At 40.5% G+C, this 13,474-nt stretch overlaps 1 protein-coding gene across 1 annotated transcript in view; it reads right to left on the minus strand.

Annotated features, from left to right (window-relative positions):
* Nucleotides 1-3,887: 3,887 nt before the first annotated feature.
* The window catches only part of tpm3 (tropomyosin 3), a 62,426-nt gene continuing 52,839 nt past the window's right edge, over nt 3,888-13,474 (minus strand). The window contains exons 9-10 of the mRNA XM_050034017.1: nt 9,976-10,054; nt 3,888-4,262 (exon numbers count right to left, since the gene is read on the minus strand). Coding sequence (XP_049889974.1) covers nt 4,259-4,262; nt 9,976-10,054 — 83 coding nt within the window. The 3' untranslated portion in view covers nt 3,888-4,258. The remainder of the gene's footprint in view (nt 4,263-9,975; nt 10,055-13,474) is intronic.

Consider the following 13,474-nt stretch of genomic DNA (forward strand, 5'->3'; position numbering starts at 1 on the left):
GAAGGATTTCCTGACTTCCCGAGGATTGGATTTTCTCTGTGTGACTGAGACGTGGCTGACTGTTGGTGAGTCCAGTGCTTTCACAGAACTTTTACCCGATGATTGCTGCTATTTTAACTCCCCGCGGACGTCGGGTCGAGGAGGAGGAATAGCGACTATTTATAAGAGTCACTAAATGTAAGCAGCTAGGTAAGATGACGTGTGCCGTCTGAGTGCCGTAAATCGTTTCGTCCTGGAAGCAACCTGGGTCGGACCCGGAGACAGTTTCCTAAAGGTATGGATATACACTATATAGGAATAGCTTATCTTCACACCGATGGTCTCATTTGCTGTTGTAGGTCACGCACAGACATCAGCAGAAACCAGAGACTTTTGCATATCCAGTTAAAAGTTCCTTGTAGCGGCTTTAAGTATTTTATTAATGTTAAGAGAATTTTCCATTTTGGGATTTTACAATAAAAAATACATTTAGGCTGTAAAAGATGGCCTTTAGCACATTTTTTTTATGTCATTTAATGCCATTTTTTTTCATGGGGCCCAAAATTTCTGCCGGCGCCCCTGGCTCCTGGTAATCAGCAAGTCCCCTTGCAAGTCCTGTGACTATTCTTCCAGTCCCTGAATCATAGGATCTTTGATGGCATATTTTTACCCAAATGATGTCTCTTTTAAAGCCAGAATGAAGCACCACAGACACATATCACTGAAGCCAACTAATAATGGCTTAAAAGATTGGCATTTTAAAATGTGAAATTCATGCCTTGCATGCTGATGAGGCAGAACTATAGAGGCACTTCAACTCAATGTCTGTTTAATAAGTTCATCTAGCTAAAGCTATTGCAGTGTAATGCAATAAATCCTGCTTCCTGAGGGTTCATGCATATAGGCCTACTGTATTTTTGTTAAAAGTGCCTTAGAGAGGTGTTGATTGAATTTAAGGGGAGATACGACAGGTAAATGGGGTAAAACTTTTAACTAATTGATATTTAGTGATTCTCCCCCATGTATAGTCATGAGGGTAGTCAAAATACTATAAACTTAGATTTAAATTACCAAAATACACTCAGTGTTAAGCTGATGTTTCTAGTATTTTGTCTAACACTTAATGTATTTTGGTGAGTTACATCAATTAAGTCCCTCGACTGAGAGGTTAGCATATTGCTAATATCTCCCCCAGCCACAGTTCTATACACTGAGTTTTGCTAAATGAATGATTTGGCTTGCTTTTCAAAAATCCACCTACCACCAATGACCTTACTGAAATGTTGTTTCCCATAGTTGCAGTCAATAGCAAAACTTCACCAATAGCTACTTGTAAACCAAAATTCATAATGACATAATATACACTGCTCAAAAAAAAGTATGAGAACATTTAATCATCACAGTATAACACCAAGTCAGGGATATCAGTCTATCCATTTAGGAAGAACAAGTGATTGTGAATCAGTTTCACCTGCTTTGGTGCAAATGAAAGTGACAATAGGTGCAAAAGTAAGACAACCCCCAAAAGGGTATGGTTTTGCATGTGGTGGCCACAGACAGTTGCTCTCTCTTTATCCTTCCTGACTGATTCTTCTCTAGTTTTGTGTTCTGCCAGTGGGTTTGTTACTACTGGTAGCATTATGCGGTACCTGCAGCCCAATCAGGTTGCACAGGTAGTCCAGCTCCTCCAGGATGGCACATCCATATGTGTGGTTTCAAGAAGGTTTGCTGTGTCTCTCAGCACAGTCTCAAGAGCATGGAGGAGATAGGAGACTGGCCAGTACACGTGGTGAGCTGGACAGGACCATAGAAGGGCATCAACCCAGCAGCAGGATTGGTATTTGCTCATATGTGCGAGGAGGAACAGGAGGAGCACTGCCAAAGCCCTACAAAATGACCAACAGGCTACTGGTGTGCATGTTTCTGACTAAACTGTCAGAAACAGACTCCATGAGGATGCCATGAGGGCCCGACATTCTCTATTTGGACCTGTGCTCACAGCCCAGCACTGTGTAGCACGACTGGCATTCTCCAGAGAACACCAGAACTGGGAAGGGGCGCCATTGGCACCCTGTTCTCTTCACAGATGGGAGCAGGTTCACATTGAGCACATGTGACAGGTGTGACAGAGTCTGGAGACGATGTGGTGAACATCATGCTGTCTGTAACATCATCCAAAAAGACCTGTTTGGTGGTGGATCAGTGATGGTCTGAGGAGGTATATCCTTGGAGGGTCGCACAGACTTCCACATCATACCCAGCGGTACCCTGACTGCTGTTAGGTACCGCGATGAAATCCTCAGAACGATTGTCAGACCTTCCATTTGTGCAGTGGGCCCTGGGTTCCTCCTGGTGCAGGACAATGCCCGGCCTCATGTGGCCAGAGTATATAGGCAGTTCCTGGATGATGAAGGCATTGATGCCATTGACTGGCCCTCTGGTTCCCCTGACCGAAATCCAACTGATCCACTATAGGATGTTAGGTATCGATACCTCTGACCCCACCAAATACCGCCACAGACACCCCAGGAGCTCACTGATGCCTTGATCCAGGTCTGGGAGGAGATTTCCAAGGACACCATCTGCTGACTCATCAGGAACAACTCCCAGATGTTGTTGGGAGAGCATACAGGCAGGTGGGGCCATACACACTACTGAGTCACATTATGAGTTGCCAAGATAAAATTCACACAAGTTGGATCAGCCTGTGATTTCAATTTTTTACTTTGATTTTCAGTGTGATTTTGAATCCAGCACTCAGTGGGCTGATGATTTTGGTTTCCAATGACCATTGTTATGTTGTTCTGTTCTCAACAAATCATACAATGTACATTAATTAAGATTGTCAACTTGAATAATTCGTTCATCAAGATCTGATCCTTTTTTTTTCTTTTTTTTTTTAGCAGTGTATGAACTTAAAGAACTGCATATACAGTGTGAACTTTCTTTTTCCAGAAATCCTGTTTTTCCAAGTCCTAGAAAGTTTTCCTCAAAGATGGACAATCTTGCAGAATGCTTGCCAGTTTGACCATTCACCACAGTTTTCACAGCCATTTTGTTAACCTAAATTCAATAAAAATCAAGCACCAATTTCCTGTAACTACAATGGAAGGCCTTTTTTTCTCTCGAACTTGTGCCAACAGACAGCTCTCTCCCCAGGCTGTACCGTTTCTCCAACTCATCGAATTTTGTAAGACAAAGTCACCAAAAGCTCTTTGGTTACCTCATCTGAATACAACAGAATGGCAAATGGTTTCATTCTCACTCACACTCATACTCACACACACACCCAATGTATGTAATCTAGTGGTGGTGATACAGAACTGTAGGTAATTTGGGTCAGTGTTCTGTAGGATTTAGTGTTGTTCATTTATTGGTATCAAAAATCTGCTGTTTTCATTAATTTGGGATGGTGATCTTAATTTATTTTGATTGAAAAGTTAATGTATATTTAAGTTATTTTTTTAAGTATTTTATTAATGTTAAGAGAATTTTCCATTTCGGGATTTTACAATAAAAATTACATTTAGACTGTAAAAGATGGCCTTTAGCACTTTTTTTTAATGTCATTTTTTTTTTTCCATGGGGCCCAAATTCCTGGCGCACCCCTGGCTCCTGGTAATCAGCAAGTCCCCTTGCAAGTCCTGTGACTATTCTTCCAGTCCCTGTACCATAGGATCTTTGATGGCATATTTTTACCCAAATGATGTCTCTTTTAAAGCCAGAATGAAGCACCACAGACACATCACTGAAGCCAACTAATAATGACTTAAAAGATTGACATTTTAAAATGTGAAATTCATGCCTTGCATGCTGATGAGGCAGAAATATAGAGGCACACACAGACGCAGCCTGACCATCAGGAGCAATTTGGGGTTGAGTGTATAACAAAAAAAAAAGCCATGGACGCAGATGCATTAACTCAAGCTTTCTTCCCTCTCTTGTATAACTCGGGTACAGAACAAATGATACAGAAGAACAATACAGAGTGAAATCAGACAAAAACATCCTGAAACAGAAAACACAGAATGAAAACTGGCTATTGGATGACTACAGAACAATTGTGAAAATGAGCACGTTCAGCACATTAAAGTGCTGAAAACGAAGTACAACAGGCACAAACACATTCTAACAGTTTTAACAGTTGAGGAAAGAGAGCTGAGATGGAATAAAGGGGAGTGAGGGAGGGGAGAGGGACAGACTGAGCCCAGAGGCGATGTTCACCAAAAGAACAAGTCTTGAAACCACAGCCTGATAGGATGGTGGAGCTTCTGGACATTTAGCTGGAAACACAAGAAGCAAGACACAGAGTTGAAATGTATGTCCTAACTAACCATACCTCCAAAATGCAAGCAACAGTCAGCAGAAGGCCATTCAACAGGTTTTTCATGGATGAGTAGAGTTTGTCACAGCTGAGCTTTTCAGTCCTTACCTGTCAGCCAACCAGGGACCCGTTTCACAGAGAAAGTAAATGTGGCAACATCACGTTATACAAACATTTGTCACTTTCAATTTGTAAATAAGTACTGCAAAGCTCTTGCATGATCACACATAAAGGGGCATAACACCAAATTCTGGGCCCTATGCACAAGCAGTCTCTATGGGCCCTGTGGTGGCTGCATCAGTTGCTGCCCACCAGTGTTAGTATTCTTTTACACTTTTACACCTTCTACACTCAGACATTTTATCAAATAATGACATTACACATAGTCTTTTATGTTCATACCACACACTTTATTCATTTTGACAGTTTGTTTTCTAATTTGGGTGCACACAATTTGGTTAACATTAGTGATGTTATGCTTGAGCCAGTTTGCTCGACACAGTATTGATCTTTTGAAGCGCAAGTATTCCGAGGCAGTGTTTCGATCGCTGCTTCGGCACGCCCACAATCACGTGACTACCGGGAGCGAGGCCTCGTTACAGGCAGTCTTGAGGCTTTTCCAGGTCTTCCACTTAGATGCAGTTCTGACACACAGCCAGCAGATGTCACTCTTCTGACTGTATGAAATGCTTCGAAGCAGTGTGTCATCCTTGAAGCAGGTGTGTCAAAGTGGTTCAATGCTTCATGAAGCTTCGATTTCACCATCACTAGTTAACATTCTATCGCATGGTCTTTAAGTTGCAATTAATACTTACTGTTTGTTTCTCCGAGCTCTACAGGCAAAAGGCTGGAGGCCTGAGCAAGAGGGCCTTTTAAGGACAGCCCACAGGAAGTGGAAGGAGCCAGGATGGAGATTGAAGAAGGGGGGACTCCATTTGAAATTCTCCAAAAATCTCTTTGTTTGCCTTTTTGTTTTCATTTGTTGTAAGCTAATTATTTCTTTGTATATAGTTGCTTTTGATAGGTTGTTTATATTTAGGTATCTTTAAGTTTGTTGAATGTTTAATGTTGTTACTGTCAGTCAAGTTCCCTCTGTTTCTGTCTAGGTCTAGTCTGAGTCTATATAACCCCCTCGTGTGTCATTTAAAGTGAGGTCAGTTTGGTGTTTAGTTATGTTGTGTTAGGTTGAAGCTTTAGTTCGTTATTGCTTAGTTGACCTCCTTTTGATTTTGGGCCCTAGTTTTTGTAGTTTATTTTTTTCTAGTTACTTGAGTTATTTGGGATCCCTGTATTTTTGTCATTTTTGCTAAACAAATTAAAAACAATTTTCCTTTTTACACCTTTGTCCTTTTGCCTTTTTGCTTGGTCCCTGACAGGCCCCCTGCCCTTCCTCTCTTGAACCACATCTCTCACATATACCTTTTTTTTTTCCTTTTTCCAAAGTCAGTGTCCTTTGTTTCTTTTTTTTTTTTTGGAACCCTTGTTTCCCTTTCTTGGGAAAAGACATGATGGTGTACATTGGGGCTCCAGCAGTATAAGCAGTAGCTCACTCAGCTCTAGCTGTGTTCAGAGACAAAAAGGGCAGACTAAACTGTTTTGTGTCTTTAAGGGGTGAGAGGGGCCTCATAAAGCTTTCAATTTATTTTGTATACAAAGTTCAGTCTTTCAACTGATTTATTTAGCCAATTTTAATTTTGTTATGGTTCTAATCAGAAATAAAAAATTGCTAACAAACTTTTCATACCAGGCTTTTCAATGCCTGGGAGACTTTGACTTTTTTAATTTAATCTTTTTTTTTTAAATTTTACATACTTTATTAATCCCCGAGGGCAAATTCAATTTTTTCACTCTGTTTGTCAATTACACACAGGTCCGAACACACACATGCACAAACTGGACCTATACATGCACTAGGTGGAGAGATGTCAGAGTGGGCTGCCCATGACAGGCGCTCCGAGCGGTTGGGGGGTTCGGTGCCTTGCTCAGGGGCACCTCGGCAGTGCCCAGGAGGTGAACTGGCACCTCTCCAGCTACCAGTCCACATTCCATATTTTGGTCCGGACGGGGACTTGAACAGGCGACCCTCCAGTTCCCAACCCAAGTCCCTATGGACTGAGCTACTGCCGCCTCCAGGAATACGAAATGTTATAAGGTGATGACGCTTAGGAAAAAAAAATTGTCCAAATGTTAAACAATATCCGGATTAGGTCTGGCATGATATCAGATTTTCACTACATGATTATCGTGGCCAAAGGTAGGCCAGGTTCTACACTGCTTGAATGGGGGGAGGGCAGTAGTGATATCTGTTGTTCTCCATGGCCAGTTTTTTATGCAGGTTAATATAAGTGTTCTTTATGACTGTAAACTATAACTGTGCTCTGTTTAATATTTTCATGTAGAGCTAAAGGGGTGTAATTAGGCTTTGAGGACATTTTTGGCTTAGCCTGGACCTCTTTAGGGGGGTATCTCCACATTATGCTAGTTTACATTCCTGCTCCACTTTTTCTCAGAGGTAGGTGCTGTCCTTTTTACTGCAACACATTTATCTATTGCAACAATTATAATCCAATACTATAATCTATATTATTCAAATATGAGCCATTCTGCAAAATGCTAGTACTTTTGAGCTTTTAATTGAATGCTATTTTGAAAACAGAACATTTACTTGGAACAGTATTTCTACACTGTTGATATTTTTTAAGTAAAAGATCTGTGAGCGTCTTCCACCACCTTAGTTTTTTGAAACATCACGTGGGTTTTCTTTCACTGACAGACAATTGTCCGACACAGTTTATGTAATGTATTGTGTGCACTGTTCACCTTTCCATCATCTGATTATGTCTGTCTGTCTGTCTGTCTGTCTGTCTGTCTGTCTCTACACTGTGACTTTTTTTAAAAAGTGCTTTCACACACAGAATTTTTTTTTTTTTTTTTTATCTAAATTTTTATTTAGAACAACATTGGAGCAATTCTTGCATCACACCTAAGTGTTCTGTTTTTTTTTTTCTTTTTTCTTTTAAGGAAAAGTAAAAAAAAACACGCAAATACAGGTAAAACATTTGTAATAGGACTATGCCTTCAAAGACGTCCTAGTGGTATGAAAAATAAACATATTTCAACCTATGAGAAAATGTCTCGGTAAAAAAATAAAACAATTAAAGTATACATACATATATATCGATTTATGTGTGTGTGTATATATATATATATGTATACACATATATATGGATATATATATATAGATATATAGATATATATTGAATGGTTACATTTAGACCATATTTCACCTGGATTTGCAATATTGACTTTCAGCTGAGATATTTCGATGTGATTTCTTAATTAGGCTACACATTGACGGTAGACTATTATTTGCATACTGTAGAGGATGAGAAATCTCACTATTGCAAATCCTGGTGAAATGTGGTCTAAATGTTAATGTTCAATCAACGTCTACAGTCAGTGAAAAAACTTTCACTTTTGAACCATTTCTGAACATCTTTTCACCAGTGTCGTTTTTTTAAGGGTCTTTTCAACGGAAAAATGTTCGCTGGGCAGTAAATACAATATACTCCTTTGTCATCCGGGGAGAAAATACCAGACTCCTTTAAAAATCGCTGAATTTTGTGAGTGAAGGAAAACTTTATCAACCCTATGCCTGGTTCACACTACACGATATCAGCCCCATTATAGCCCGACGCAGCGACGTACGGTGTTGGCATGGATCGTGAACGACGATAATCCATCATTTCATCTTGTGTAGGGTGTCATGGTAGACGACAACTGATGCTAGGTCTGGGACGCCTCATGACGTTCCAACAGAAAGTCTAGCATGTTTGATTTTCTTTTTGTTGTTCACGACTGCTCCCATCACAGCCGTCACTCTAACCAATAGGAACACAGAGTGATCTGCTGCCGCGGACAACTGTACGACAACACCTCAGCAGCCTTTTTGATATTTCCTCCAGGGATGTAGACTCACAAGTCAGTCTTTAGACGCTTTGCTTAACTAAAGACTGATGTCTTTCTCCCTGATTTTGTGTTTAGATGGGCGGATACAGTTTTAAACAAAGTCGCTGTAAGTCCTTTGTTTCCGCAATCTTGTGGACTGAGCACACGTTTGATAAAACTGAGTTAAATCTCTCGGCATCCATTTTCAAGCTCTCTGTGTGTTTGTTTCCTTGCGGACAAGAAAAGGGGGAGCGCACATTTCCGGGAGGGCGTGTCCTTTTCAAAAATGCAAGAGGCGTTGCTTTGTTGCCAGCCATTTTCTCCAGTGTGTTAAACACACTTTAGAAAGGAGTGTCCCCAGACTATCAGAAGGCGGAGCTTTAGAAAGGAGTGTCCCCAGACTATCAGAAGGCGGAGATCTCTGATTGTCTGGTGGCGAGATTACTAGGGATGTTACTACAACAGAGAAAATGATGGGGTGAAACAGCAGAGGCACTTAAGCAACTTGGTGAGTACTGCCATTAGCATCAAGCTAGCATAGAATGTTATTTCTTCATAAATGGAGACGGACATACAGTAAGAAAAATAAAAAAAATAGTGGCCAGGGCCTTTATTTACCAAACTGCAGAGGCTACCAGCTTCATTTGAAACAGACTCTATTATAAACGGGCCGTTATTCATTATTCTCTCTGTATTTTTATATTTTTACTTTTTATCCACTCCTGTTTGCCTTCATAAAGTTTATGCATCGCGCCGCCATTTCAAACTCAACACTTCCTACATCTGTATAAAAATAGAAGCCCATTATAACTTCGATTTAGAGAATTCCTTCATTTTCTAAAAAGGCTTTTATTGCGAAACATTTGCAGGAACTTGTGGAGGATTCAGTGACTTGTGTGTTTGCATGCAGTACTTCAAATGTAGCTCCTGACATCTGGTGGCACTTTTTACATTACTACAAAAACATTTCGGCTGGTACTTGAACAGAAACAGTAACTGAAATAAACGTAATGATAATAAAAATACGACAAGAATAACCCAAAGACATCTTGCACGTGTCGTGAAAGAGGACTGGCATGATTGGTATGGACCATCGTGTAGTCTGTCAAGTCTGTCAGTGAAGTCACGGCACGATTTTATGACAATCACCAGGTGTGACATAGTGACCGTCAGAATGGTCAGAAATGTCGTGTAGTGTGAACCAGGCATTATGAAATGTTGTCCGTGACAAATTCTGAATTATTTGTCCCTTCTTGTAAATTCAGCGAATGTGATGCATTAAGTTATTCCTGTCTTTGATGAATAAAACACATTTGTTTGTGTTTGTGCTGGTGTCTTGCAGTACTGACTTGTAGGCCTAAGAACTGACAGACGTGTCAGTCATAAGAATTGATTGGTGTTGTCTTGCCTCTGTTCCATTCACTTAACATACAGAAATACAACACTGCCATCTTCTTTAGTGACAATGAACTGCTCAACATGGAGAATTATTCTGTGCTAATGTTTAGTCTGGTGGGGGAAGGCGGAGCATTTGGTGGGGCACTGCTAGAACTGGTCTAGACCTGAGCACACTGTGACATCACTGGGTGTAGTACGTGGGCAACAGCCAGCCAGCATTACAGCCAGACAGAGCAGTACACAATTAAGTTATTTTTGATAAAGGAATGTTACATTGGCAGGCTTCACAAGCTTCTCACTCAGAAATGACACAAATCACTACTTACATAGAGGTCATGTCATTGAGGGCGTGGTCCAGTTCCTCACTGATGGCTTTGTACTTGAGTTTCTGTGCATAAAGCTCATCTGTATATGTCCACACACAGACCAAGAAAAAGTGTGTGGCAAAGGAAAAGGGAAAAATGTAACAGAGAGACTGAAATTAATCTGGTGGAAAATGTGATAATAACAACTATTACAACACATTCTCACCCTGACCTCGTTATACATCACCGTTTGGTCACGGACTTTCCACATCAAGATACAACTTGGTTGTTGACGTTCTGGGACGCCATGTCAACTTCAGCCTGTTGCATGCATGGTCTGTTTTCAAAATACACTTACGTTTTCATAGGAAATGTACACTTTGCATACAGTCTCTTTCAAAAGAGTACTACGTCGGTACAACACCACGAATTGACTTTTTTTTTCCTTCAACAACACACACACGAGGTTGGGTTTAGGCAACAAAAGCATGTGGTTGGTTTTGGGGGAAAAAAACTGTGTCTGGCTTTACAATCACACAGGAAGTGAACACCGGCCTCCTGGGTGAAAGTCGGTGGTTCCACCCATCCTACTTGGACTTTCACCCTGTAACTTCAGGGCTCGACAGTGCGAGCGTTTCACTCGCATTTGCGACTAAAAATAGGTGTGTGCGAATTGTAAAAAATATTTAGGGGCACATGTGTGCATAAAAAAATCAGCCGAAGCAGCCTATATTTTTGTCAGTAAAAAAATATGATAATATAACCGCAAATATTGAAGGAACTCCAGCCGCCTTCCCTCTTCCCTCCTCCCCGTGTAACACGGTTATGGGCGGTTTTCCAAGCCACTGTCGGCATAATGAATATAAGTCCCACTGTCGGCAGGGTGGAAATAAGTCAAAGTGTGGCGGAGGCAGGGATGGTTTTTGCTATGGGCAATGTGGGCAACTGCCCAGGGCGCAATCTATGTGAGGGCGCACAAGCGCTCTCCACAAAAAAGAAAAAAAAAAAAAAAACCTCGCCAGTTTTCTAGACTACTGCTCATTTCCACGTCAAGTTGGTGGAGTGGGCGCTGGGGCGCCTCTATTATCACGGCGGTTGTGGGTTGAACGGGGCTCACAGACAGGAATATGGCGGAGGATCATAGTGCGCAAGAACGGCTTACCGCGACAGAGAAGTCTGACTCCAGGTCCAGTAATTTCCTCTTTCGTTGGTGTCATGACTGCCCAGTAGTATCTGGACAACCGAGCCGTGGCGGCACACAGGTATGTAGCGTGTCGGAGGAGAAACGAGCTGTTCACATTTCTCTCTTGTGGCAGGTAATGGTCCACAAACCTCACCGCACTTTAGGGACTGTTCTTTACTTATGAAGGGACTGTCAGGGGAGGAGGGTGGCTGGTTGATTTTTATCTTATTTATTTATTTTATTTTGATCCCCCCTATGTTAATCACTCATTGATGCAGTTAGGGACCTTTCTCCACGGCCAGGCTGTCGGCTGGGTGGGAATAAGTCAAAGTGTGGCGGAGAAGAGGGACCGGGAAAAGAGGCTCCGTTCTCCCCGCAGTTAGGGACCGTTTGCCACGGTACCGCTGCTGGGCAGGGTGGAAATAAGTCCTGCAGAGTTTCAGAGGACCTGGAGAATGTTTTAGGATAGTAATAACATTATATAAGATAATCATATTGCAAAGATAATATATATAAGATAATAACATTAAAGACAAAATTAAATTGCAATACTTTTTCAAAACTTGATGATTTTACCTTTCTGTACATTTTGTATACAAATTCATTAAATAATTTTGCTTGTAAATGTCTATTTGCATCATGTTTATTACGGAAAACACATTATTTGATCAGTTTACATTGTGCCCCTAAAGTTCTTTGTGCGCTCTTTCAACTTAGGAGCACATGTGCTCCTTGGGAAAAAAGTTAGCGTCAAGCCCTGAACTTACATTGTTGACCTGCGACATTTCCCCCTGATGCCACAGGATGCCATTATATTATAACGGAGACTGGCTGCGTATCATGTCGACATGAAAGGACAGCTTTTTTTTTATCGGTGTCTGATGCTGAGAGTCACTGACCAAGCGCTGGACGACTTTAGGTGAGACCGGGTGACCAGAAAAATATAACTGCATTTAAATGTATTGCAATGACTAGCATAAATAGAAACTTAAACCCTGGTGAGAACCCGGGTTAAACTTTTGGACAATATTTGTCCACACCCTGTGTGGAAATGGGGGAACATAATGTTAGAGACCAGTCAATACAATGCAGTTCTACACAACTACATCAAAAACAACTAAAGCTGATTGTTTCTTAAATGTTACACTTAAAACGCAATTTGATTCAGAGTGATATGATTAAAAACAATCTGGAAGCACCTCAACTATTGGTTTAAATATGGCTATAAAGACAGGTGAATTCACTTCCTAAATGACCACGAACTCTTAACACCACATTCCGTGGTGGCAGCACATAATGGGTTGAAATTACGTGCCGGTACCACGGAAACAATGCCAATGTAAAGTCAATTAGGATCCATTGTCATGGTGTCCACACGGATTCCCTGATTCAACAACGTCCCCTATACACACAAAAACACTAAAGTGTTCTTGATATTAAAACGGCAAATATATTCCTCTGTTATAATTTCCCACCAATAATAATGATAATAATACATGGTAGTTCGGCTGTACTAGATATTTGATATAGGCCTATTCAAATATTCAGTCCCAAAAATGCCATTTCTACAGTAGTACATAGTAGCTAAATTATCTGAAATTAACCATCATCCTTACTTTTTCTTAACATAGTTCATCTAGGTGCAGTGTCATTACTAGTTCAGCTTTACTAGACATTTGATATAATCAGTAGATGTATCTTTTTATGACTCTATTTTACAACAAGCTGCAAAAAACCTACCGTCCCAAAAACGCCGTTTGCAGAGTACTATCTAAAATATCTGAAATTAGCCAACATCCTTGCTTTTTTTCTTAACATAGTTCATCTATGTGCAGTGTCATTTCTAGTTCGGCTTTACTAGATATTAGATATATTCAGTAGATCTATCTTTTTACAACCCTATTTTACAGCTCTATTTTACAAGCCACAAACAAACCTACCGTCCCAAAAACGCCGTTTCTAGCGTGTTAGCTAAAATATTGAAAATTAGCCAACATCTGTAGGCTACTTTTTCTTAACATAGTTCATCTAGGTGCAGTGTAATAACTAGTTCGGCTTTACTGGATATTAGATATATTAGGTAGATATATCTTTTTACAACCCCATTTAGAACCCTACTTTGCAAATCAGAAGAACAACAACTATGTTGCTGATATGTATCAAACTGCATGGTGCGGTCCCAGGGAATTGTAGTTTTTAAAAAATATAAGTGTTTTTCCTAGATTTGGAAGTTGTAAATACTGAATTGAGAGTACACTGTGGACTTTAAGAGGATGGTAAACACACTTGTGTAATCAGATTTTAAATATCTAATTTCTAAATGGGTGAAAATTTTAT

This window comes from Epinephelus moara, chromosome 22, assembly GCF_006386435.1.
Source record: "Epinephelus moara isolate mb chromosome 22, YSFRI_EMoa_1.0, whole genome shotgun sequence".
In the NCBI taxonomy this organism is placed as follows: domain Eukaryota; kingdom Metazoa; phylum Chordata; class Actinopteri; order Perciformes; family Serranidae; genus Epinephelus; species Epinephelus moara.